The following is a 25839-nucleotide window of genomic DNA, read 5'->3' on the forward strand; positions in this document are numbered from 1 at the left end:
AAAATGTGTTTAGAGAAGGGGCTCTCTCCGAGTCAGTTCAATGGGCTTCCAACTCCCCTTCTGCAGCAGCTGGCCTGGTTTCCCTCATTCACTTCTTGTCATAGCCCTCAGTACCGGTGGCCGCTACTGCCACTGCTGAGGATCCCAGTCCCGAGATGATGGTCACAGTTAACGATTGCTACCTTACAACTTTTCTCATGGACACAGGGGCCCAAATATCGATGCTAAGCAAGGACGCTTACAAAGGACAGCCTCCGCTTAGCAAGCAGTTAGTTTCTATTGTAGCTGTTAATGGGAAAATCACTAGCCACCCACTGGTCAGGGCTAAACTAATTCTGTCTAATGGACAGACAATCTGCCTGACCTTACTTTTAGGTTCCCATAATGTATTGGGTATTGAAGGGTCAGTCATGGGTGGACTTGTGGGGAAAATGGGAAAAAGGGACACCACCCTCCTCGCCCCACAGTTTACCTCCTACAGATGCATCCCGGACTGCTGATCTGTTGCAAACAGCTGCTCCTTTACCCCATAGCAAGCTAGTTAATGTTCCACAATACCAATTATGTTGTGATGCTATTCGTCCTGTTAGTGAATTGATAAAGGGAAGAAGAACAGGGAATCATTGTCACATCTCATTTCCCCTACAATTCTCCTTTATGGCCAGCAGAGAAAGCTAATGGCAAGTGGCGACTAACAGATTACAGAGCCTTGAACACTGCCACTGAACTGCTCCCTGCAGCTGTTCCCAGTATAAGTGATAGAGCCAGTTTTCTTCATGAACCATCCCCTGTGCTGAACCGACACCAGCAGGACACTTTGAACACCTCGGTGTGGCATCCAGGAGATCGGGTGAGATTTCAACACCCATCACTCGGAAAACGCTAGGTCACTTTCCAGCACTTTTGAGGGAAAGGAATATGGGAAACTGTGGATACTGTGGGAGTGAAATTAATCATTACTGAGGCTTGGATATGATCCAAGACCTAGGTCTTCTTTCCCTTTCCTTAGGAACTGTTGAACTCCTGGACAAATAAGTGAAAGCTGTCATTCAACCTGCATACTGCGGAAAGTATCGAACTAGAAAGTACACTAAGCGTTCTCTGGAACTTTGTTAATACTTTCTATGGTAAAGTGCTATCACCGGAGATAAAGTTGACAACGCCTAAAAAGTCAAGAGCCTTCATGTGTCGGACAATTCTAACCCTTGCATTGGGGCATCTGGCATCCCGTCACATAAATGTTGATGCACTATGCAATGATCAAACAAACCCATAGGAGCTGGTAACCTCCACGATACTTTCAGATACGCTCTTTGCTCTACTCAGGACTATCTTATAAACACCTCTGTTTATAAGATAGGGACGAGGACCTAGACAAGAATATCTGACTTTGGGTTCCTAAATACTTTTCAGGCAGTAGAAAAATAGCCTGATTTTCATTGGCGTTAAATGTCTAGTAGCTCCAGATTACTCCAATATCTTTTCAGAAAAGAGTAGTGAACTTCAGTGGAAGCAAAAGCTCCCTCAGAATATAATAGAGTAGTTTTCTCAGGACTACTCTCATACTTCTACGGCTTTAAAAGAAAATATATATATAAGGGGAAGTATTGATGAACAGTAGTTTCAACCAAGAGCTGACTTTCCTAGCATGCTCCAGGCTGAAATCTCTGAAAGCAAAAATGCTCGCTCGCAAGCTATCTCCACAGCCCAGGTCAGCAGGCAGCAATTAGTTTCTCAGCCTCTCACTCTTCTTTCCATCTTCCTGATGGATATTTCATCTGAGTTTATGCTCTCCTCCTCACCTTCTCTTCACCTCTCTGCCTCTCTTTCCAATAAGGCTATGATCTGTCACAGACTCTCAATGGACAAGACCTGTACATCCCATCACAACACTGTCATAGGCAGCTACATTAGACAGGCCAGGATGAAAAGCGGTTTGGAAGGGAGAGAAGCCATCATGCTTCAGGGCATAGACTTGAACTCTAACCAAGGAAGGGAGATGAAGGAGGGCTTTGGGCCAGGCAGGGAGAAAATTTTACTCAGGGCAGGTTATTCCATAATTACCCACTTAAACTTCCTTTATACTTTCTGAGATGCATCTGGTTCTGGCCAACATCAGAGACAGAAGGGGTCACCACTGGTCTGATCCAGAAGGGGAATGAGTTTCTTCATTCTTTTTGCCAGTGCACTGAGTTTATAACATTTTCTGAAACCACAATGAAATCCCTTTCCAAGCATGACCCTTGCTCTGCCAGTGATAGCCAAAACTCCTTCCCCTAGCCCTGTCCTTCACACTTCCACAAGCAATACAGAGAGAAACCTGTACAAAGCCAGGTCAAGATGATAAGAACAAAGCCTTGAAGACTGCTCTTAGATACCAGCTTTACTTCAACAGAGGAGGAAATTTTCAAAGAGGTGAACTCTTTCTGTCTCTCTCTCAGGCAGGAGTCTCCTGGGAGGACAAGAAAACAGCTTTCATTTTAGCGAGTCATGATATTTATGGCCCTTTTATGGGTTTTGTTTGAAAATATAAAAGTAGATGGACTTAAATCTGTTTCAAAAGAGAGGAGATGGGAAGGGGAGAGACGGAGTATATGAAGGGCATGTGGGTCTGAATCATCTGCCCATGTTCAAAAGAAAATCAAACACCTTCTTTGTTTTAATATGGACCCCTTCTGCCAGTCATGAGGGTAATGTCTGACCTTTTCTTGCATAGAGCCTTTTAACCCTAATGACTTACAAATTTTATATGTACACTACCACCAAGAACACTCACCTGGGGATGAAACATGGCAACTATTAAATTATGCAACTGCAGCACCACGCAACAGTTCAGGTGTGAGTGCTCCCAGGAAGCAGACTTTCAGATCACATCTCCTGCAGAACTGAAAGCTTTATATATTCCTGAGGGGCAGCTGTCAGCTTCTGCTTGCTCACATACCAGAGTCTCATGTGGGCTTTTATCCATCGTATTTGTGGTGTCTGTTCAGTAACTGAGGTTGCACCTTTTTGAGGGCTTCCTGCTTTTTATATGTGGAATCTCCTCTGACCCTCTGCCTCTAGGCAATACTTTTGATCCAATTCACAGCCTAAGGAGCACATGCCTTGCAAAATTATTGAGGGAGGGAAGTTTAAGTTGAAGTTGAAGAACTGAGGTTTGCATTTAGTTTTGAATGTAGTTATGCCTGTGGTCATTTTATCTGCTCTGGGAATGAACCTTCATAGGTTATGACAGCTACCGGGAAGTTTCTATGAGCAAAATGTACAAAGCTCCCCATTAATTGGTAGTTTCATAAAGGCTATTGTGGTTTGATAAAGCTCTCCTCTCAAGCAAGGAGGGACAGATGTTCCGCCAAACTAACAGAAGGCTTTCGACTGGATCTGAGTTCAGTACAGAGTCATTGCAAAGATCAAATTGCTGGGAAGGTCCATGACGACGGACCAGTCACACAATGTTTAATACCAGCTGCTGTGTGCTGCTTCTTTCTTTGATATGGTGCCCTGCAATAATCAAATGGAGAAATCACAAATAGGGAAATCTCTAAAATTAGGCGTGTTCCTGGCAGGACCTGAAGCATATAGCTGTCTGGGCAGTTGTAAATACTTCTTCCCACCACGGTTATTTTCTAATATCACTCAGAAGTCCGAAAAGACTCTTAAGACATTGAGCTCCAGGTAGATGCTGTTGGTAGTTGGGTGATGCTATAAAAACGATCAGTTCTTTTAAATGTTTCTGTCTTCTAACTAGCATCACCTATGTCTTGGTACAGTTTTATGCCCGCACACATGCCCTTCTGACTGGAGTCATCCTTCCTTCCACTGTTACTTGTGCAGAGTCCTTGGTAAGTTTGAATCAGGTTTTAAGATTTATTGATCTGGCCTTGTCCATTCTGTGGTCTGTTCTTTGATTTAATTTAATGACCGTAAAGCATTCAGGCATGTTGGCATGAAGGGTGCACTGGAAAAAAAATAAGTGATTGATTGATTGATTGATTATGTAGAGACATTGTTCTGTCCATAGTTAACAATGAAGCTAGTTTTCCATTATACCCATTTGTGTCTTCCAGGGCATACGTATCTTCACTAACAGTAAACCAATCTGCCTGCAGGTATGAATCATATGTGGAAGCAGTTACACTCCTGTGTAAGGATTAAATTTGTCTATTTTAAAGATACATGCAAATAAAAATCTTTGAAATGCAGTTTAGAGGGGAAGGTTCAAAGCACAGACAGGATGTCCCTTCTCCTGCACTCTAAGCAGTTTTCACATCGCCACACCTGGATAGCTTGGCATAGACATACCAATATTTTCTTTAACCTGCTGGTCCTGGGAAGGACTGAATTCATATTGTTGCCTGCTTTTGTAAGTCACAAATAATGTTTTCCCTTTATGTTTGTGTGAGTATGTGTGTGTGTGTGTGCTTGTGTGCATGTGCGTACGCACCCTGTGGTAGGGGAAGAGCAGTCACAGGAACACACTGAGCTCAGAAGCTACTGAATGGTTGTAACAGAGGGATAGATGGAAGCAACATGAAATCAGCTCCTGAATATGTTGAAATGCACCAAAGAACAAAAGGCAGTCTAGAAAAAGGATAGGATTCTTCCATGTCAAAAAAATTTCTGTTCCTAGGGGTGACCAAAATGACAGGGTGTTCCTTTAAGTAGATTATGCTGGTATTGGCAATACGCAACCTAAATATACCTTGAACCTCTCTCCATTTTTTAGATGAAGAACAATGTAACAAATCTTATTGGCATTTAAATTATTACTCCTGGGCAAATAAGGTAGCACCTTGCTGAGATGACTAGGGCAATTCACACACCATTTAGAGCTATGCTCCCACCTCTCTAGAGAACTGTTTATTTGTTACACATAGTTCCAATTTTGGAAGTTTTCTTCACAATTACAACAGCCAGAGATTTAACCCACTTTCATTTTTCTAAATGACAAGTGAAATTCCGGAGAATAGGTAGGTAGCTCTCAAAGAGATTTTGCTGGAGTACAGGAGCATGCAGTGTCTGTTTCCAAGCCCTAGACTATATTAATCACATGCTTTCTGCATCTCTGTTGGATTGTCTATAAATTTAGGAAGCTCATGGATACTGTGTTTTCATGTTATAATGTCTATATTGAATGTATTCCAGCTAAACCCTTTAAGGAAAGGCAGGCAATGCAATATAACCATCCCCAGGTAAAACTTTTTGTCTCGTAGTTCACCTAGCTCTCCACTACAGCTAATGCATAAGCATTTCTCAAGGAGCTCTAAAAGAAGGAAATGGTGCTAAACTCCTTTTAAAATTATCCAGTCTAAACCAGTGCTGCATTGCTAATAAACCAAATTGCCCTGAAAATCCTAGATGGGGGAAATGGGCCATGGCCCCACGTCTATCAGTATTACGATGCAGAATGCAGCTGTTACACTAGGAATAACTTATTTCTGGCACATTTCCGCTTCCTTCCAAACTTGTTTCTGCCACATTGAATTCCCAGTCTAGCACAGATGTCATTTTATCATCTATGTCCCACTGATGATTCTCACCTTTTCCAATTCTCACAGTCCCCTTCACATTTCTCACAAACCTGTAACTTCTGTAAATCCCACCATCTCCTTCCTTCCCACAGAGGTTGCCCTATAACCTTTCCCCAGATTTTTATACATCTAAACAAATTAATATTTTGCATTAGCCTCTTTGGCTCACATACGTATCTTACTGTCTCCATCCAATGTAGGTCCCCTTCTTAATTTGCCTGTTGTCTTCAGATCTCTTTTTGAACACTTATGTCCTAGCTCTCCAGCTTTCATCACTTTCTTACTTCTTACTTCAATCAGACTAACATCAAATGCGTTTCTCCCTCATGTATCCCTCCTTACCTTCTTTGCTTCCCACATACTCCGAGTTTCTGCATCGTTCAAAGGATATTAAGGAAACAGAATAGTAGAAATGAGAGGCTGGCTGTGTAAAAATGCAGAAGGACTTAATGAGACTGAGACTGAGCACTAAGATGGCAGATGAAATTGAAGGCTAATAAATGTCAAGCATTACACATAAGAATACTTAACATATCAAATGATAACCATTGCCATCCAGCAACAAGATTTTGTGGATATAATAAATAGTTCCATGAAAATGTCACCTTGGTGCTCAGCAACAGCCAAAAAAGCATGCAAACTGTTAGGAGTTAATAGGGAAGGAAAAGAGAACAGAAAAAAGAAAGTCATTATGCCACAGGATAAATCCCTGCCACACCTGCACCCTGAATACTGTGTGAGGATTTGGTCCCTCGTCTCAAACGTGACGAAGCAGAACTGGAAAGGGTTGGGAGAAGAATGGCCAGGATAATCAGAGACATGGAGCAGCTCCCGTATGAGGAATGAGTAACTCGGGCTGAAAACCAGAGAGCTAGGGATGGGGCACAACAGTAGAGGTGGGTAGAATCTTGTGTGGCATGTAGATACCAACTAGAGATTATTTTGGCATCAAAGGAGGCTAGTGGGCAGCAGGTTCAGAACAGACAAAAAGGAGATGGCTTAGCACTCAGTGTAGAGTAAGTTGTGGGACTTCGTGCCACAAGAGATCACGGAGGCTAGCAGGTACAAGGCTATAATGGCTATAACTCAAAAATGACTAAGCACCTCCATAGAAGGAAAATCTACCCAGGGCTATTAAATACAAAAAAATCACATCTGGCTCAGCAAGTCCTTGAGTTGCAAATGATTGGAAGCTGGAAGATCATGCTGGGGAAATATCACTTATATCACTGCTCTTAGATTCTTCCCTAGGTAGGCACTGTTGTTCTCTGTCAGAGACAGGATATTGAGCCAGATGGACCTTTGGTCTGACCCCATATAGCCTTTCTGATGTTCCTGTGTTTATATTCTTAACTGACTGTACGGATGCTCCTTGCACTTTCACCTTCCACTGTACAATGCCAAAAAACCCCATCCTGCCTTCAGCAGCAAACTGAGGCTGAGCAAAAATACCAGTCCCAGCGCATCTTTGCTGAAAAATCCTTCCTAGATAAATTTGGGTACTTACCTACTCTTTTAATCTAGTGTCAGACCAATGTCATTGCTGAAAAACCAGTCACTGCAGCTCTCGTCACCTGAAACAATCTGTGCAGACCTCTCCCCTTTCACCGATTCCCTATCTCCTGCTAAATTCTCATCTTAAAACCCGACTTTCTAGCCTGCCTTCAACCTCTCCATTTCTGTCTCTCCTGGTTATTGGTCTTATGACTGAATGCTTTAATATTTTCACCATGCAAGGTCTTTATGTCACTGTTTCATGTAATTTATACCTGTGAGCTGGAGCCTTTCCCATCTCGCTTTCAAGCACAGGCCGTACACTGAATGGAGTCCAAAACGATCCCCACCCCCTTATTGCTTTGGGGGTTTGGCTTTATTAACAAGGATATAAGCAATAAGAAAATAAAGTTCAGCTGTTTCTAAGGCTTCTCCCTCATGACTGCTCAGCCAGCATCTTAGATGGCCTCTCCCCAGCAAACCATTTTTATCTCCCTTTTACACAAGTGAACTAATAAGCCACCTACCTCAGTGAGTCAGCAGAACCCACTTAACCCTTTCCCAGAAGGGTCAAAACTTGCTATCAGGATGGTTTGGCTCAGGCTTGTTATAGAACCATATTCTGCCCCTCAGTCTTGAATAATTTATTTGTGTGGCAGACCTAGATTACTGTTTAAATCAAAATGCTACCCAAACAAAGGCTGTGCTGTACAGTGCAAAATGAAACCAATTACTACATCATATAATGCTCATCTTTTACAGTGTAAGATGCCCCCTACAGTACTGCAGAGGACAGACGTTTCTGTTGAGAACAGCAGCCAGCCATAGGAAGTGGGAGAGAGATTTTTCAGAGGGAACCAGCCTTTGATAAAAAAGTAAATTCAGTGCCAGAAGCTACTGCACGTTCCACTTTGATCCGTCGAAACTTAAGACCTTTTCTAGACTGAAATTAAAGCAAGCTCCAAATATGCATGTGCAGAGCTGTTTTTCCACAGAGCAACTTTACCAGGGATGAAGAAAGGAGGAAAATGCCTATCCTAAGACACATCGCAGAAATTCAATACAAAATCTCAGAATGTGGATCAAAGCCTGGAATTCCACTACTTTAAAAAAATACAACTCACAGAAGTATGCAGAAATAAGGGATGCATTGTATTATATATTATGTTGTATAGAAGTGCATTATAAGCCTTATAGCAGCTCTGGATGCCTGAAACATGAACAAGACCATGTTCCTTATGTACTTCAAAAATGTAATTTGAGTTTACTCAAAAAAATAAAAAACCCACACAAGTAAAATATGTTCTTTCTCTTATTTTTCTACCCCTGTTATTGTTCAATCACCTGATTTTTGAGACTCCATTCACCTGACAATAAGTAGCTATCATTTACCCTAGTCCTGGCTGTCAGAAAGAGTCATCTTTATCTTCAGAGAAGCAGGGATAATGTCTAATCAGTGAGTTATAGTTGAGAGAAATGATTCTAAGTTTAGGAAAATTGGCAGCTGCATTTTGTTATCAGTAACCATTATTTAGATAGGATTGCTGATGTGCGTGGCATCATACAGACAAGGACAAAGATCAGGTCCTTGCCCTGTGGAGCTTACTGTCTATATTACACAATTAAAATAGGGAGAGGTACTAGCATAATAGTAATAGTGAGCTCTAAGCATCGCAGTGGGAGGGAGAAGAGACGACAAGAAAAAGAAAGGCAAAACTTCCTGTGAGAGAGCAATACTGCATCATCCCTCCATTGTTGTTTTATGCTCAGCTCTGCCAGAGGGTTTTGTTTCAAAATACAGTCTGTACAGGAGACAGAACAGATTATTCCAGAGTAGAAATCAGGAGAAACTGGCCTATGTGTTTATAAGAGAGAGGTGGAAGATGTTGACTGGTGACAGATTTGGGTGCTTTAATGTGTTAAAGACACAGCGTCATACAAGCCATACAAGGGATGCTGTGGCAGACCTGGCAGGTCATGTCACACAAGCTTATGAGGCTCTGCAGGGCATGGAAAGACCCCAGGCTCTTAACTTGGTGTACTCAGTTAACACGGAGACTGTGCTCCTTCCACTCACTCTGAAAAGTGGGCTCTGTAGCTCATGATACAAACAACATGTCAACTGTAACACGCCAACTAAACCTACCATCTCCTACAAACAAGCTTCCAAGTACCACACTCAGCAGACACACAATTTGTCCTTAGGTGCATGGTGCCTTACGCCAGCTTTAGTTATACATCATTTTATTATGAGGTCAGCTTGTGTATCACTCTTTTCTTTTAAGGCAATCATGTTGAAAATTAATACATGACAGTCTGACTATAGACATCAGAGCACAGACTTAGCTGAGCTGCATACATAAAACAAACTGAAGTCAGTACTTCAGAAACCCAGCCTAACCTAACACTAATCCTAATCCTAACTCCATCTCTTTAACTACATCAGACTGCATTTTTTAGACAGCTGTTAATATTACTGCATTTTTCCTTTGTTGACCCAACGTTATTAGCAGGAACCAACCATACTGGAGCAGAGATGACTGCATCTAATAGAAAACAATGGTACCACAGGAATACATTCATTACTGCACAGAACTTCTAAAAAGAAGGAGGCATCTCCTTTCTTCTAGTATTCCACTTTGCTTCTGCTACTTACTGAAGTGAAACAGTACATGAATTCCCCTGAACTGTCTTATTCCTGTAGACATTCATAAAACTGGTACAGAAAATGGAGCCTACCTGGCCATATCTTCTCAGTGGTATAAATTAAAACTGATTAAGAGAGGAACATTCTTCGAGTTCCTAGAAAAGGCTGTTGGCTTCTTCCATTTATGATCAAAAAGATCCTAGAAAAAATAAGTCCAGTCTTTAACAAGACTAGGAAATTGAAATGACCAAAACGGGATGTGATTGGTCTTCTGAATTGAGGTGCTACCATTACTTGCTTTTGCTGCTGAAACATCGTCTGGCTCCTAATGGCTTGTAACATTGTGTTCCTACCTACATTGATCATTTAATACTAGCATCTTCTTTCTGACAAACCACAAACACTTCCAAAACTTGACCTCTTCCCTTTATCGCTTTTGATTAAGAAGAGAACTATCTGCAGGAAATGCCCTACAAACCACAAAGGATTATCAGAAATATAACGATGAGTGATTCAGGGACTCTGTGGCTCTGCTTGGGTTTCTATAATCTGATCTTGGTCACTCTTCCCTTCGCCGCCGGAGCTTTGCCGTAGTTTCTTCTAGTCGGCTTCTCCAAGCAGCGATAATGGCATCATCATCCATCTCTTCTTCCTCTTCTTTACGCATGCGTCGCCTGTACTGAGAGAACTGTCTAGATGCAAATCTTTCTTCACTTTGTTCCACTTTTGCCTCTTTCTTTCCATCCTCTTCAGACTTTGAAAAGCTCTGGGTGAACTTTCTCTTAGCTCCAAATTCTGACATGTCTGACCTGGCCTCCTCTTCACATGCCTCCACATGATGAGATCTAACTCGACTCTGTGTAGATGGTTCAGGGGATTCAGAGTCAAGGGATGGTTCAGGTGTTTGGCTGAAAACATGCAGCTCTGGGGTCTTTTCTCTGGAACTTGTTGTCTCACTGACCCTTGACCTTGTGAACTTATACATCTCTTTGTCCTCTTTTGCAGAAGCAGAGGAAAATCTTGACATGGTTCTCAGTGAATCTCCTTTCGATTCGTAGGAAGAACAGCTGTCCAGCTCTTCTCTTTGGGATCTGGAGAATCTGTAACTGGATGTTTCAGAATCCATCTCTCTAACTTTGGATGATCTGCTATATTTCTCTCTAGCCCTCTCACTTTGATCATAATATGACGGTGGTTCTCTTTCTGTTTTCAGGCCACTGAGCCACTTGGTAATATCAGTCTCTATCTCTGACTTCGGTGCAGCTGTGTTTGCAGGTTGACTGGACAGATCAAAGACTGTATCAGTTCTGTCAAGATCTGCTTGCAAGAGGCGCCTGTGGCTGTTTGTTGTACTCTCTCTGTCATCTTCTATTTCATTTCCCTCTCCTTTGGTCATCTTTTTTTTAAATAAAGTGCTGCGTTTATTGTCTCTGATCACCTTTTCAATTTGATAATCTGACATTTTCTCTCTCATTTCCATTTGCATCTCCTTCTCCTTCCTCCTGAGTTTCTTTAGGTCAACATCATCAGCAAAGAGGCTGTACAGCGGCTTGCTTGTCTGTGTTGTCTTCATGTTTGAACTAGTCCCTTCTGTCCTTGCGCTCGCTGAGGTGTTGCAAGACAGGACAGACTGAGACTCAGCCCTGTGCATGTCCTGCTGGCGAAGCTGAGAGGTAGCAAGAGATGAGCCACTCTGAGCACTGAGAAGAGAAACCTTATCATCATCTCTGCGCCTGCCAAGGTCTCCTGACATTACGCTGGAGGCCATTGCAGACGATGGACGGGACAGCATCATGATCTCATTTTGCTTTTGAGCAATGGTTTCACTGACCACATTAGCAATCCAGTTCTGAATGCTTGCCATGGATATTGTGTCACCTGGGCCAACCGGGAGATTGGGAAGGGGTATACTTGGCATCTGAGGCTGCGTTGCCCCTGTGCTGCTCCTGGGCTGTGATAAAGATGAATGATTTGTCTGCATGCTCAGGGCAGAAGCTGCATCCTCGGCACCGCTTGCAGAAGGCGCTGAGGGCCAGAAAGCTGACAGTGGGATACTCCCACTCATCGTACTGTCTGTCTCCCAGCTGCACAGGGACTGGCTTTCTTCTAAAATTTTCTTTGAACGTTCAAGAAGCTCTACACGCCTCTGCTTCTTTTTAGCTGAAGCAGAATCCTCACTTTTGGCAAACTCCACAAATTCCTCCTTGCTTTCACTGCCTACCTTCTTCTGCCGCTTCATTTTCCAAGCCTGGTAAGCAGTCAGGTTAATATCTGACAAACTCTTCCCTTCTGTCCCCTCCCCACGTGCCTGGCTGCCATCTTCTGCTGGAGATGGTGCAGAAGATGATGATTCTAAATCCTTCTTGTGAAAGCCAAACTGGATCCTCTTAACCTTCCACCTTTCTAGAGGAGTCAACTTGTCTTTGTTCTTTTGGCAGAAATTGTAAAAGGAGCTACTGTCTGAAAACACGCTCTCCTCATCCACATCCCTCTCCTTTCTTCCTGTTTCTGGGGATCGTGTCTCCCCACAATTTTTATTCTTCGAACGATACCTCTGAGCAGCTTCCTTCTCAATCTCCAGAAGCCTCTGGTTCCACATGTCCCAAGTGCTCTCTGAAGACATAGAGCCTGTGCGGCTCCTCCTCATCCTGCTAAAGCTACTGGCTTCCAGCTGTTGTTTTAGGGTTCGGATCTCAAAACTGCTCACGCTCTCAACATCACTGAAATCACCTGATTGGTAAGGTCTTCCTCCCATGTTGGAATCTCCATCCTCCTCCCTGGGTGGACCCTCCGTTTGGTATTTCTCATTTCTGCACTGCCAGTCATGGATCCTCTGTTCCACATCCTCCTCAGATTGTTCCCCTTCCTGATCCAGAAGCTTTGGAGATGTTCTTCTTCCATGGTTAACTCCTGGTTCCTTTGCAGGCAGGCCTTGTTTCTTCCTCCATTCCTCATACAACTGTTCCTCTTCCTCCTCACTGATGAGGGTGGAGTGCTTGGAAACCCAGCTAGTTTTTCCCACTGATGAAGAGCTCCTAAGACTACCCAGCAGGCTGCTGGTGTCCTCTTCTTCTACTGTGATGGAGTGGGCTTTGGCTCCCATGATGCTTTCTGAGTCTCCATCTCCAGACAGCCGGGAAGAAGTCCCTGCATGGGCAACAGGACTTTGACTAGGAGTGGCTTCTTCATCTCCAGTATGCTCCAACTCTCGTTCCTCCAACAATTGCTCATTGAGCTCCCTTAGCTGTTTCAGAAAGCCATCGTTGGGGTAAATGGCACGCTTCTTTCTCAGAGTCATCAGAGCCTCCAGAATGGTCATATGGTGGTAGATCATCAGGTAAGCAGCCACCAGAACAGCTGAGCGACTGATTCCCATTTCACTGCTGACAAGGATTTTGCCTACAGATATTAAATATAAAAGTAATTAGCTATTTCCAATAATATAGAGAGGTTGCTATGATATGTAACACAAAAGCATTCTCTGAATAGTGTTAAAAATTAGACAGATTATATGTTTCAGTGACTGAAACCAATGCTAAGTATTTGTTAGCTTTATAAAAAGCACATTAGTTTCAAAAGCAGTGGCAGGCACATTTTAAAACAATGTAAATAATATTTGTATTTTCACCTATACACTTCACTTCCCCAAATAATCAAAAAGCTTGTAGCAGGTATTAGAAAGCCAAGTGATATAGTATTCTTGACTTGCTGGCTGGCTTAGGGTAAAACATGTAAGCTTTCCATGCTTCAGTTTCCCCATATGTAAAAAGGGAGATACTAGCATTAGCCTCCAGGAAGGCATTGGCAGGATAAGCAAATAACTTAATTTTTTATAAGGCACATTATAGGACTTAAATACAATCTTATATTAATTTAATTATATTTTTGCCAGAATCCAGATCTGCTGTTTTGCAAAGTACACTCAAACAGTTACACGTAGGCTGGCTGGAGGCCAGAGTCATAGTATATCTCAGAACAGGAGAACCAAGCAACTAGCATGATTTTGACTCTGACAAACTGATACAGCTGCTCCAAATGACTGGGACCCACTGTTCTGTAAACAGTGACTGCAAGAGCCAGAATCAAAGCTGAGGATCTGCTTTATTTCATGGCATTTACACAGAAACCACCTTTTGCAGAAAACTAAGCTTTGGCACAGAAAAATTGTTTTTTAAAGTTACTTTTATAGCAAATTACAGTTAAACAAAAGCTTGTAAATATGAAAAGAGTGCAAATGAGGCTTTGCTAGCTTGCAAATAACTGAAATTACTGTTTCTAAATGTGTGATAAACTCCAGTTTAATCAAACTGTTTGCACTGAAACTTAATGAAGCCAGTTTAAACATCACCTTTCTGACTGCTGATATGTTACCGCAAGTATTTACCTAATGTACCTATCTCTACAATCCCAAAATGTCTTTTACACCTTTCTTCTTCTTCAGTTGCCTTCCGTGTTTTAACAGCCAGTAAAGCCTACTTAACAGCTCACCAAAAGGGGGAGATCTCAGTCCTCTGCTTTTCTTTCAAGGCTCCTCTGTCTCCGTGCATCCTTTCCTGTGTCGGCTCCGGTACTCACCGGGCCCTTTGGTGAGCCAGTTCAGCTCACTAACCCAATGGAAAACCTTCTCTTCCCTGCTGGGCTGTTGTTCTTGCTGGGTTGAAAGGCCGGCGAATGCCAGCAGCAGTAAGCATCTGTACTGTGCCAAGGGTGGCAATGGGAGTTATGAGGAAGAACATAGATGGGTAGAGTGTCCCTCCTCATGTTATTGTTGGTGAGCTATTAAAATTGGCTCAACTTTTCTTGCGTACTAACAAAACTTCTCACTTCTCTTACTGTCACTTCATTACAGGAGGTAATCTGTTGTCTCTCTACAAAAATGAAATGCATTAAATACATATATAAAGAATATCAGTGATATCAGTGATTGTGGTGTTCATTTTCACATTGAATTCCATAGATATTTCTAACTGTCCACTGAAGCTGCAACAAAATGACCAGCATGCACTGCAGGTCCACAGAATAACAGTTGCCATGGAATTGGAGTCCAGCAAATTATGCAGTAGCCTGGGTGTAGACATCCAGGGGTTCAACTCAGCTGTTTGGATTGTTCTAGTAAATCAGCCTGTTCTTTTGTAGTAAGCATCCTGGCAAAACTGAAACTCGCAGTGTACAGGAATATGTCAATAGATATAGTATAATATACTATCAATATAAAAAATATATTTATTGGAGCAGGGCTTCACCTCTTTGTAATTGTAGGGTACTTTCAAAGCAGCTGAGGGAGGTGGCTCGCAGCCAGTTTGAGTCCAAAGGCATGGGGCTTGCAGCAGGGGCTGCTGGGCTGCCTCATCTCACTAGTTTGCCCCCTCCAGCTTTGAATGAGGCATGGCAGAAATGGGCAAGAAGTTTTCACCGTAACTGGATGCAAAGAACAAAGTATCTGCCTTCTACCCAATCACAAATGTGGCATCAGCTGTTTATCAGAGTAATGCTTCCACCCATTAATTCCCAAGCATTCTGGAACCACTGTAATCTTCTCCTCTTACCCCTGTAAGTCAGCAGTGCTTCGTCAAGGAACTCTGCAGCTGGGCGGAAGTGTTTGGAGATATCCATATCTGGAAAATCATCCACTTCAATGCCCAGGTATTGGATATTCAGACCGTTGTAGAAACCTGGTCCTGTGTATACACCTGTACCATGAGCTGCATTCAAGACATGCGTGATCCCCAGTCTCTTCAAACGGCTTTTGTTCACCGCAACACTTCTTCAGAAATGAAAGAAAGATGTTAGATATCGGTGGTGCTATTTCGGGTAGGAAAGAAGCTGTCTGCTGCAAGCGCTACAGAGCTCCCAGTCTGTATTACTCATCCAACACACAGCTCCACTCAAACCTTAATGTCCTTTGAGAGTTCTACAGGTATTTCTTTCCAACACTCACCAGGAAAAGAAAATGAGAAACCTGCACTCACCAGTGGAGCTGCATGCTCAATTTCCACTCCAGCTTGATTTTAAACTCATCCTGCCATCCTACATTCGAGCTGTTTACTTACTCCCCAATTTTTATCACTCCATAATTGATGCTTTACACTATATCCCCTTCTAATTCTGTTCTGGTCGCTTGCACAGGTGTCTCAGACAGCTGAGCCATGGTACAGAAGACCTAACCTTTTCCGCTCGATATTTGCTACGGCATTTCTTTTTTAACTCTCTTTTACATAACAAAGACTTTAGTCTCAATTTCAGGGCCGAATTCCAATCAGAATCGTGTAATTTGGGCTCATTTGCCTTTTCCCCTCCTAAATTGTCAAAGCATCAAAATAGCATAGTAAAGCTGCTGATTCTATTCCAGAAGTATTTACTTTTCAGTGCACAGAGATCTTTGTGAGCATATTCTGAAAAACACTTTGGGACTCCCTAGGGATGAAAGGTATTACATGCATGTAGTACATGTTATGCCTTCAATGGTTCCATCTGACCCTTCACTGGGAATCTCGTGCAACTTGATGACTAAAGCTGACACTCACTTTTCTGCTATGAAGACATTAGGCCAGACTTCATCCACAGCATCCCTGGGGGTCTCCACCCTGTCCTTCACAAGTGCCCTCTGCAAGTCCATCACACATGGTGTGTTAAACAAGCTGGTGTCATCAATCTTTTCCTTAACTCGGTTGTACAGGTCTTCCACCATCAACTGCCGCGCAGACTCTAACATCCTGGCACACACTGAATCTACCTTGCCGTCCTTTGTCTTCAGCTCTGGAATAAACCGACATCGTAACTAAAAGCATGTAAAAACAAAGGAAATATATGACCTGTCATTCTTTGTTCCTGGGACAAGCCTTGTGGCTTCCTTTTTTTCCCAGTAACATCACACTGTCCTGCCTGCAATGTGTTCATGTACCTGCTTATCTAGCAGCCTCAAGGTAGTTAGTAATGGAAAGAACACATTGCACTTTCCTCTCAGTCCAGAGACCCACACTGGCCAAAGGCCTGGGACTTAAGGGCACACTGATTCTAGCCCCAGAAGAATGCAGTCACTCTCTACAGCTTCCTGAGGAAGAGAAGTAGAGAGGGAGGTGCTGAGCTCTTCTCCCTGGTATCCAGTGATAGGACGCGTGGGAATGGTTCAAAGCTGCGCCAGGGGAGGTTTAGACTGGACATTAGGAAGCATGTCTTTACCGAGAGGGTGGTCAAACACTGCAACAGGCTTCCCAGAGAGGTGGTCGATGCCCCAAGCCTGTCAGTGTTTAAGAGGCATTTGGACAATGCCTTTAATAACTTGCTTTAACTTTTGGTCAGCCCTGAATTGGTCAGGCAGTTGGACTAGATGATCATTGTAGGTCTCTTCCAGCTGAACAATTCGATTCGATTCTGTTCTGTTCTGTTCGTTGCAGCGAGCAACCAGCAATCAAACTGTATTCACCGCTGCGGTACCTCATTCTGCCACAGATTCAGTGCACATCTTCAAAGGAAGTCACCAAACCTTGCTGTAAATTGTTATTTCTTTGTGTTTTTCACCTCCACCTCAGGTGGGGTTTTCTCATAAAGGCTTTTTTATCATTTTAGGATCTCTGGATGAAAAAGGCAAAAGAAGCGCAACTCAAGTCTCTATTACTTACATAGTTCTTTTACCCTTCCTCCTCTTACCTTCATTGATTATTTGTTTGGCAGCCACAGCAGATGACAGATGGATTGGCTCCATGAAGATGGTCTCTGTATCAGTGTCCGATATCACTGAATACCTGCCAACCAACCACACTGCCTATTAGGCAAATGCCCTCCACTGGGATCCCACCTCCAGGACTTTAGCCCTTTTCACCCATTCCAGAAGACAGCAGCAGGGAACTGGAGCAGTGAGGATCCTTTGATGGTAGAAGGGAAGCCCCAGCTCTTCTCCCACCCCTCACCCTGACCCTGCTCTCCAGCGTGGCACTGCAGGCTTCAAATATGCCTTGGTTCCAGTGTTTGCAGGAGACAGACTCCATAGGGAGGAGCCGCAGTGGGCTGGGAGTGCAAGAGAATGGACTGGTGCAGCAGGTTTTGGGTAGAGACAACCGTGTCTGGTTTGAGACTGGGAGGGGGATGGATCACAAGGAATAGGCTCACAAGTAGCTCTCACTTAGACAGACAGACATAAACGTTGTCCTAACTAGAATTTATTGAGCAATTCAAAACAGATTATGCTAGAAAATGGTTGGGTTTTTTTCCTGTTAGCTAATTGCCTACAAGCATCCTTTGAGTTATCACAAGCGGCAATGCAAGCATTAATATTGAAGCCTGTGAATCTCTCCTTCAGTACTCAGTACGTTGGCCACTTCGTAGTATGAATCTGTGGTCAGTCTCTCCACTCACATAGTGTTGTCTAACTGCAGGGCAGAAACAACTATGAAAGCCACAAACACCTTTGAAGGGAGTTCTTTGACACGCAGCGTGATTTACATAAGTTTTTGTTAAGCAAAAAAGCCACAATCTTGAAAACAAATATATTTCCATCTAGGTCCACCTGTACAGTCCAGGTAAATCTTCTCATTTAGACCATCTTAACAAAATATTTTACAGAGCTTTTTCGCTGATGCACATGCTCTACATTTCCTTCCAAATAGATGGTACAGATCATTAGGACAAGTTTGCTGCCATCACAGAAGCTATCTGGCAATGCAGGCTTGCAGTACCTGCAACACACTGTTTGGTTTTGTTTAATTAAAGCAGGAGAGGGAGCGTGATTAATGTGCAGTCAAGGTGCAGCAAAGCATCTGGAGAGCTAAACCACTTTCATTCTCCAGAATCAAAATGGAGGGCACAGCCATCGGAAACCGGTTAACGGGCTTGTCTAGGTCATTTAGGTGGGTTCCAGCACTTGTCACCCGTGACTGAAAGTAATCCTTTTCTAGCTCTTCAAAGGAGTTTATGAGATGACCAACGGGAGTGTCAGTCTCATTTACAGGAGCTGACACAAATTTGCAGCTATGACCTGCCTTCAACTCCTTTTGCTGTAAAGGTTGCCTGCAAGCTCAATAAAAAGATAACAGTTGGTAGTAATCTGCCACCACAGCCTCAACACATTTTACCTGTAGCTGCCCCAAGCATCCATGAAACACACAGGTGCAGAACTGCCCAAGCCTGGATGCTTCAAGGGCCTTGTTCTGGTTGGGAAGGACCTTGCCATTCTGATCATTGCTTTTGGCATTGACAGCAAGAAAAAAAGGAGGAAAAAAAAAGGGGAAAGGGAAGGGAAGGGAAGGGAAGGGAAGGGAAGGGAAGGGAAGGGAAGGGAAGGGAAGGGAAGGGAATGGAAGGGAAGGGAAGGGAAGGGAAGGGAAGGGAAGGGAAGGGAAGGGAAGGGAAGGGAAGGGAAGGGAAGGGAAGGGAAGGGAAGGGAAGGGAAGGGAAGGGAAGGGAAGGGAAGGGAAGGGAAGGGAAGGGAAGGGAAGGGAAGGGAAGGGAAGGGAACTGGAGAGGTGCTTCTGTTCATTTTGAGTGGCTGATGAGCAGTAGGAGAGTGATTTACCAAGTTCAATACCTAATTTTACTTTCTGTGAGCTCAGTGAACTTCTTAAACAATTTTAAATGCATGTAGTTAAATGAAATAAGCACTCTCTCTTCATTTTTCTGCAGTGCCCCACAGTTAATGGGAAACATTTCATAACCTCCTACTTGTTGAGGGCCACTGGGGAAGGTTCTTTTCAAACTCGATCCCTGCTCCCTGCCTTCAGCTAAAGCACCTCAAAAGTGTACAGAAAGCCCTGTAGAGCATTTTGCTTTAGGAAAAGAGTACAAAGGGATGTATTTTTCCTTGTATTAGGAGAAAACACATCTAATCATGCTTGTTTTGCTTGAGGTAACTCAATTTCTGCTTGCACTGTGACAGTCTCCTCTTCAGTGCCTGAAGCCTGTAGCTAAAGATGGCTCTGAACCAAACCCAAATCTGAAGATCCTCAGTCTTTCTGGGGCTGGGAAAGGCTAATATCAACATTAAAAAATCCACAGGTCCTTATAAAGGACAGAAAGACAGGGCTGAATTTGGGAAGAGTTGAAATCTGGAATAGAAGGTTCAGCTTGGGGGTGGACGTGAGAGGATGAGACAGGGAAGAGCAACGATACCACCCCACAGTAATGATTTCTGCAATTTATCCCCCCCATGTGCACGTACGCTCTCAGCGGGATGGATTAATTAGCACATCAGTCCTGCCTCTGCAGTCTCTCTCCCCACTGGCACACTAACCTCCGCCTCTGGGAGGGGAGGGAAGCCCTGGGCTCCACACTTGATCCAAGTGCCTGTGCAGAAGGAGGCGGTGGAAGAGGAAGGAAGGCAAGCTGATCTACCATGTGCTGCCGGGAGGCCATGGCGGCGCCTGCAGCAAGCATACTCACCGGCTGGGCGAGGGGCTGCGGAGATAGTGGGCCTGCACGGCCTTCACGTCCGGTCCCTCATCCTCCTCATCAGGCACCGCCTGCTCGCTGTCCGAATCTCTGCCACTGGCCATGGCAGCTGTGAGAGGATCCGCTACAAGGGGAGCACAACAGGAGGGAGGGCTGTTACAGAGGTCTGCGCGGGAGGTCATCCCCCAGCCGTGGGGCAGTGGTAGCAGGGGGGTATGGCAGAAGGGGCTCCCACACCTTGCTCCCACCACCCTGCGAGCAGCCCTTGCTGCAAGCCAGCAGCACTGGCTCCTCTGCCAGGGTGCCTGCCATTCCTGAGGCCTCGTGCAGCTCCCTGGCTGGTGCCCAGCGAGTGCCGACGCCCTTCTTGCCTGTGAGTAAGCGTGCAGGAAGGCCAGGAAGGAAGGGGTGGCGGGGCAGAAACTCTATCCCCAAGCTGGCCGGCTCAGCCTGTGCATGATGGCTGGAAGAAGCTGTACACAGCCAGAGCTGGACTGGAAGGAGCGTCGGGGGCAAGAAACATGAGACCTCGCCTTCCCAAAATGAAATGCTCCTAAAGCTCAAGGCCGAAGGTGCTTTAAGCCTCAGGACTTTGTCCTTGTAATCTTTTGTGGGGAGGCTGCTGTGGCTGCGGGAGAGCGAGGGGGCCATAGCTCGGTTAGGAGCGTGAGAACACAGCAGCTGCCTCTTCCCCGGGTCCAGCCAGAGCGACTCCTGCCTCACCGTGCCACGACAGCCGGTGGTGGCTCCGAAGGGCCCCAGCAGCTGGCCTCAGGCGGGAGCACCGCAGCAGCGTGCCACCATCAGGGCTGAGGAGCAGCTGCCGCCCATGGGGCAGTGAGTAGGGAGGCAGGGGAGCAAGGAACGGGGACTTACCCACTGTGCCCGGACGACTCTGCTGGGGGTCCCTGCTGGAGGCACGGCAAAGAGTCCAGTGAGGAGGGCAGGAAACCTGGTAGGGAATGGTACTGGGGGAAGAGAAATCAGCTGCCCCCTCTCACTCTCTCTGCGGCTTCTTCATCAAGGGGCAGGACAACTGTCTGCACCAAACCTTTATCAGCTTTCTAAATATAGCGTTGTCCTGACACAGGCTGTTGGATTGCACAGGGAAAGAATTCAGTGCCTCATAGACGGCAGCTGGTCAAGCACTTAACTCCTTCCCCACTGTGGGCTGGATCCTCCGATATTTCCCAGTTGCAGGAGGAGCTCAGAGAAAAGCCCAGAGCTAGGGCGGCTGGACCTCTGCCTGTAGGGAGCCTCCAGGCAACTGGGACCCCACCAGGCGCAACTTGAAATGCTGGTATGACCTCTGATGTCCTTGGGAAACGCAGTGCGGGATGAGCCACTCCAAGCTTACTAGAAGCAAGCTACCTGTCAACTACCTAGAGTCCTGGAAGGTCTTTGATATGGCCCCCCACAACATTCTCACCTCTAAATTGCAGAGAGATGAATTTGATGGATGGACTATTTGATGCATATGGAAGTGGCTGGATGGCTGCATCCAGTTACAGTTAACAGCTCAGTGGTGTCCCTCAGGAGTCCGTACTGGGACCAGTACTGGTCAATATCTTCATTAATGACGTAGACAGTGGGACTGAGTGCACCCTCAGCAAGTTTGAGGATGACACCAAGCTGAGCGGTGCAACTGATTTGCTAGAGGGAAGGGATGCCATCCAGAGGGACCCTGACAGGCTTGAGGAGTGGGCCCATGTGAACCTCATGAGGTTCAACAAGGCCAAGCACAAGGTCCTGCACCTGAGTCGGGGCAATCCCCAGTATCAGTACAGGCTGGGGGATGAAGGGATTGAGAGCAGCCCTGCAGAGGACTTGGGGATAGTGGTAGATGAAAGATTGGACATGAGCTGGTAATGTGCGCTTGCAGCCCAGAAAGCCAATTGTATCCTGAGCTGCATCAGAAGAAGCGTGGCCAGCAGGTAGAGGAAGGTGATTCCGCCCCTCTACTCCGCTCTGGTGAGACCCCACCTGGAGCTCTGCGTCCAGCTCTGGGGTCCCCAGCACAAGAAAGACATGGACCTGTTGGAGCATGTCCAGAGGAGGGCCACAAAAATGATGAGAGGGATGGAGCACCTCTCCTATGAAGAAAGGCTGAGAGAGCTGGGGTTGTTCGGCCTGGAGACGAGAAGGGCCCAAGGAGACCTTATTGCGGCCTTTTAATACTTAAGGGGGCTTATAAGAAAGACAGAGAGAGACTTTTTACCAGGGTCTGTAGTAACAGGACAAGGGGCAATGATTTTAAACTAAGGGTAGATTTAGATTAGATATAAGGAAGAAATTCTTTACATTGAGGGTGGTGAGACACTGGAACAGGTTGCCCAAAGAAGTGGTGGATGCTCCATCACTGAAGTGTTGGATGGGGTTTTGAGCAACTTGATCCAGTGAAAGATGTCCCTTGGCAAGGAGGTTGGACTAGATGATCTTTAAAGGTCGGTTCTGACCCAAACCATTCTGTGGTTCTATGATTGTATGATTAGCTGATTTTTGTTCTTGGAAGAGCTAGGACTGAGGTACACTATGTCTTCTCTGATGCCTTTCCAAAGAGGAAACCTGCAGTTCCCATCTCTTGACTCCCCAGAAAAGCTCATGGGCCAGGCTGGTCCAAGGCAGAACCAGAGGAAAGCCTAAGTGCTATTTACCTGTAATGGGGCCTCCAGTTCTGAGTCATGCAATGACATCGCACTGTTGATTCCTTTTGCAAACAAACAAGCAAACAAGAAAGGAAGTGGAAAAGAGAACTGACCTATCTCATACCACAGACACCTTTGCTGCTGCATCATGCTGGGCAGGGCCTGCATACCCCCCTTCTTACTTGAGTGCTGCATCCCCACATGGAGATGGGGCCACCATCAGCAGGGATGCCACATCATGGCAGGGAAGAGCCGTGAAACAGGCACTCAAGTCTTTACGTGCTCATAGCCTAGACCTGTGTTAATACAGTTACTGGGGTAAGCAAACAGGAGCAAGAGAAAGTGGTATATTGAATCTCAAGTGTCATATCAAGGGGAGAAATGGATTATTGATTACAGGTTTGAAGAAATCCTAACGGTTTCATGTACCACAAGAGGATGAATTGTGTTGATCCTACAGCTGCCTCCTCTGGGCAATGCAATTTTTAGCCACTTCTGCAATGCAGTGCCACATGTGCTCTTGTTAATTACTGCTAATTGAGTCAGGAAGTGATCTAAAGACATTTGCCTATGGACTTCCTTATTATTGGAGAACAGAGTTTTCAAAGGACCTAAACGTTGTGGGAGCACATATACCATTGACACCCAATAAAAACTGATGCTTTTAAGTCACTGACCTGCTTCTGAAAATCCTGTTCATGAATCTTTAGGATACAGCTGAAACAGGGCATGATGGCTAGACCTGAAAGCCCTGCCATGACCACCGCAACCATTCACATGTAGAGATGCAGATAGGATCGCGTATGTTGCAGACTTGTGGAGAATACACAGACAGCAGGCAGCCTGGCAGCTCTTCCTTACTGCTTGTTACAGGTTGTTGCTTTAGGGGATCAAGATGACAATGCAGAAGAGAGGCAAGGATGCTAGAAATATTTGATAATGAATGTATGCACATGCAAACATAGCAAAAAGTAACAAGCTGTAAGTGGCTGGGCACCTGTCATTGGTGATTAATATATCCATTCATAGAATATCCCAAACTGAACATGGCCAGGTGCTGTCCTTTTAGGTGGGAAAGATGGGATCTTGATGGAACATTCCTCTTTCTCTGTCTTAACTTAACAGGAGTTACTATCATTTATAGTGTTAGCACTATGCTACCTGTGCATTAATCCTCATTGGCTTTTACAGGCAAGCCTTATCAGAGTATGTATTTTTAGCAGGACAATGAGGCCACCCTAGTTTTGTATTAAAGCTTTTCATGTCAATGGCAGTTTCATTTGAATAAGATAATAATATCCCCTAAAAATCCTATATATCAGCAAAAAGATTCCCCAGAGCTGTAGCCGTCAGCAAAAATAAGACTTTAAGGTTTTGCATTGCCCATGGGTGAGTCACGAAGAAGTTGATGCGTGTCAGCCTATGCTGAGACGCAGGCCTGCGTTAGCCTAAGTAGGGCCATGGCAAAGCTTTGGCAGCGTTGCCAGTACCTGTGGGAGTTCTTTCAGCTGTGGTGCCAATGCCTGTGAGTTTTGGCAGCTTACACTAGACAGGGAAAGAAAGTCAACCCAGAAACAAAATTAAAATCTCTTAAAATTGCCAGCTGTCCCAGTCTTTCTGATTGGGCAGCTCTACCGACTTCTCATAGGTAAATGGTACATTTGCCTCCTGCATTTATCAACAGCTCCTGAAGCCCCCAACGAGAACTGTCAGGGAAAAGTAACAGGATATAAATGCCTAAATACCTTCTCCAATCTAGGCCTAAATAACTAACAAAAGTAATAAATAAAGTGCCTCTAAACAAGCGTCTTAATATCAGATTTATGTAAGTATCAGGTGTTGAAGCATATGCTCTCTATGATACCTAGGAAACCAGTCTTACTCAGCTAAGTCTCCAAAACAACAGAACATTATCAATCTCCGCACCAGCTTATTTACTTGTAACACAACTGAGTGGCTGACAGAGGCAGGGTAAAACTGTTCCCACAGTGAATCGTTTCCACACCAGTACTTCCACATGGACACCAGTTAAGGCAGCCTATCCAAGTTATGGACCGTGAGATGAGATCCAGTGCCTGTCCCTCCTCCCCAGCGCAGTGGAACAAGACACATGCCAATACGCTTGGAGAGGACGCACCTTGTTACTTTTACAGTTAAATAACAAATTTATGTGAAAATAGTGCATTTGTTTCAGGGTTAACATACAGTGCTTAATCTACATACCATCTTTTGGACAGTAAGGTTACTAAGCTCAGACCTGCGTCAGGTATTTGAGGAACTAGTGTTATAGGCACTGTTTTCAGCTTAACTCTGCAAGTTCTCTCTATGGTAGGTTTTTTACTAGCCAGTTGCTGAAGTTAAGAAAACAGACTAAACCTCATGTATTTCCACAAGCAGTGGGATTACCAAGCCTGGTTTCCAATGGACATGTGTCCTGCAGTCCAGGTGCCCCAGCACGATAAACATCCCTCACAGAGTCATCAGCTCTTGCCCCCGTGACTTCTCACTATACCGTATTTCCCCATCTGCCTGGCTGCGCCGGAGATGAAACAGACCGTGGTTAGGTGCATTGGCTGTGCAACCACAGATTCTTGGAATGGAAGACAAGGATTAATGCCTAAGAGGTACCATTAATTTAGATTTCTCTCTTATCCCAACTGATTGGGATTGCTGATTTTTATGAGACTGAAAGGAAATTCCCATCTTTAGGTTTACTATTCATTTGTCAAATTTAGCTGAAATCAGTTAAGTGGGTTTTGAAATTATTGGGGAGAAGAGAAGTTGTATAAATGATAGTGAAAATCTTATTTCTGTGAAGAGGATAACAGCAAGCTTACCAAGTTGGTGCAGTGTCTGTCAGGGACTGTAACCAAGTTCTTTCAGTGAATACTTAAAGCTGTTATTTACAGAACTGAGAATTAACAGAGGCAGTATAGGCAGATGGTGTACAGTGATGGCATCTCTGTCACTATCTCAGTTCATCAGATTCAGTTAAAATATTAAATGGGAGCAAAATCTAAAGTGTGGAAGCTAGACTAAAGATCCTACATGTCTTTCCCTGGAGGCTGTGGGATAAAGTCACAAAGATCTTGAAGTTTTTAAAGGAGGTAAAAATTTAAGAACCTCATCCTTGTGGGGAACC

At 44.6% G+C, this 25839-nt stretch overlaps 1 protein-coding gene across 3 annotated transcripts; it reads right to left on the minus strand.

The window, feature by feature from the left end:
* Positions 1-3058: 3058 nt before the first annotated feature.
* On the minus strand, positions 3059-21065 carry STYXL2 (serine/threonine/tyrosine interacting like 2). Of its 3 annotated transcripts, XR_015704840.1 has the most exons (7): positions 20929-21065; positions 20044-20176; positions 17320-17414; positions 16197-16428; positions 15219-15436; positions 9765-13071; positions 3059-3958 (listed from the first exon to the last, which is right to left on the minus strand). XR_015704840.1 is itself a non-coding variant. In XM_087758117.1 (6 exons), the coding sequence occupies exons 2-6, from the start codon at positions 20154-20156 to the stop codon at positions 10232-10234; spliced, it is 3495 nt and encodes a 1164-aa protein (XP_087614243.1). In that variant the 5' UTR covers positions 20157-20176; positions 20929-21065; the 3' UTR covers positions 8157-10231. The 3 variants fall into 3 exon arrangements, 2 of the variants coding, with proteins under 2 accessions (XP_087614243.1, XP_009465941.2); XM_087758117.1 differs by lacking the exon at positions 3059-3958 and having other exon boundaries at positions 8157-13071; positions 15219-15433; XM_009467666.2 differs by lacking the exon at positions 3059-3958 and having other exon boundaries at positions 8157-13071.
* Between the last annotated feature and the right edge of the window lie 4774 nt (positions 21066-25839).

This window comes from Nipponia nippon, unplaced genomic scaffold (genome assembly GCF_047370975.1).
Source record: "Nipponia nippon isolate SJK-2023a ecotype South Korea unplaced genomic scaffold, ASM4737097v1 scaffold_2, whole genome shotgun sequence".
In the NCBI taxonomy this organism is placed as follows: Eukaryota; Metazoa; Chordata; class Aves; order Pelecaniformes; family Threskiornithidae; genus Nipponia; species Nipponia nippon.

What these genes read in the sequence shown, in the direction of transcription:
- STYXL2 (XM_009467666.2), bottom strand. Translation starts at nt 20,156, where the DNA reads ATGGCCAGTGGCAGAGATTCGGACAGCGAGCAGGCGGTGCCTGATGAG. An exon ending in CAAACAAATAATCAATGAAG is followed by an intron (nt 16,429 to 17,319) that starts GTAAGAGGAGGA and finishes GGTTTATTCCAG; the next exon opens with AGCTGAAGACAAAGGACGGC. An exon ending in AGCACTGCTGACTTACAGGG is followed by an intron (nt 13,072 to 15,218) that starts GTAAGAGGAGAA and finishes TAATATCTGTAG; the next exon opens with GCAAAATCCTTGTCAGCAGT.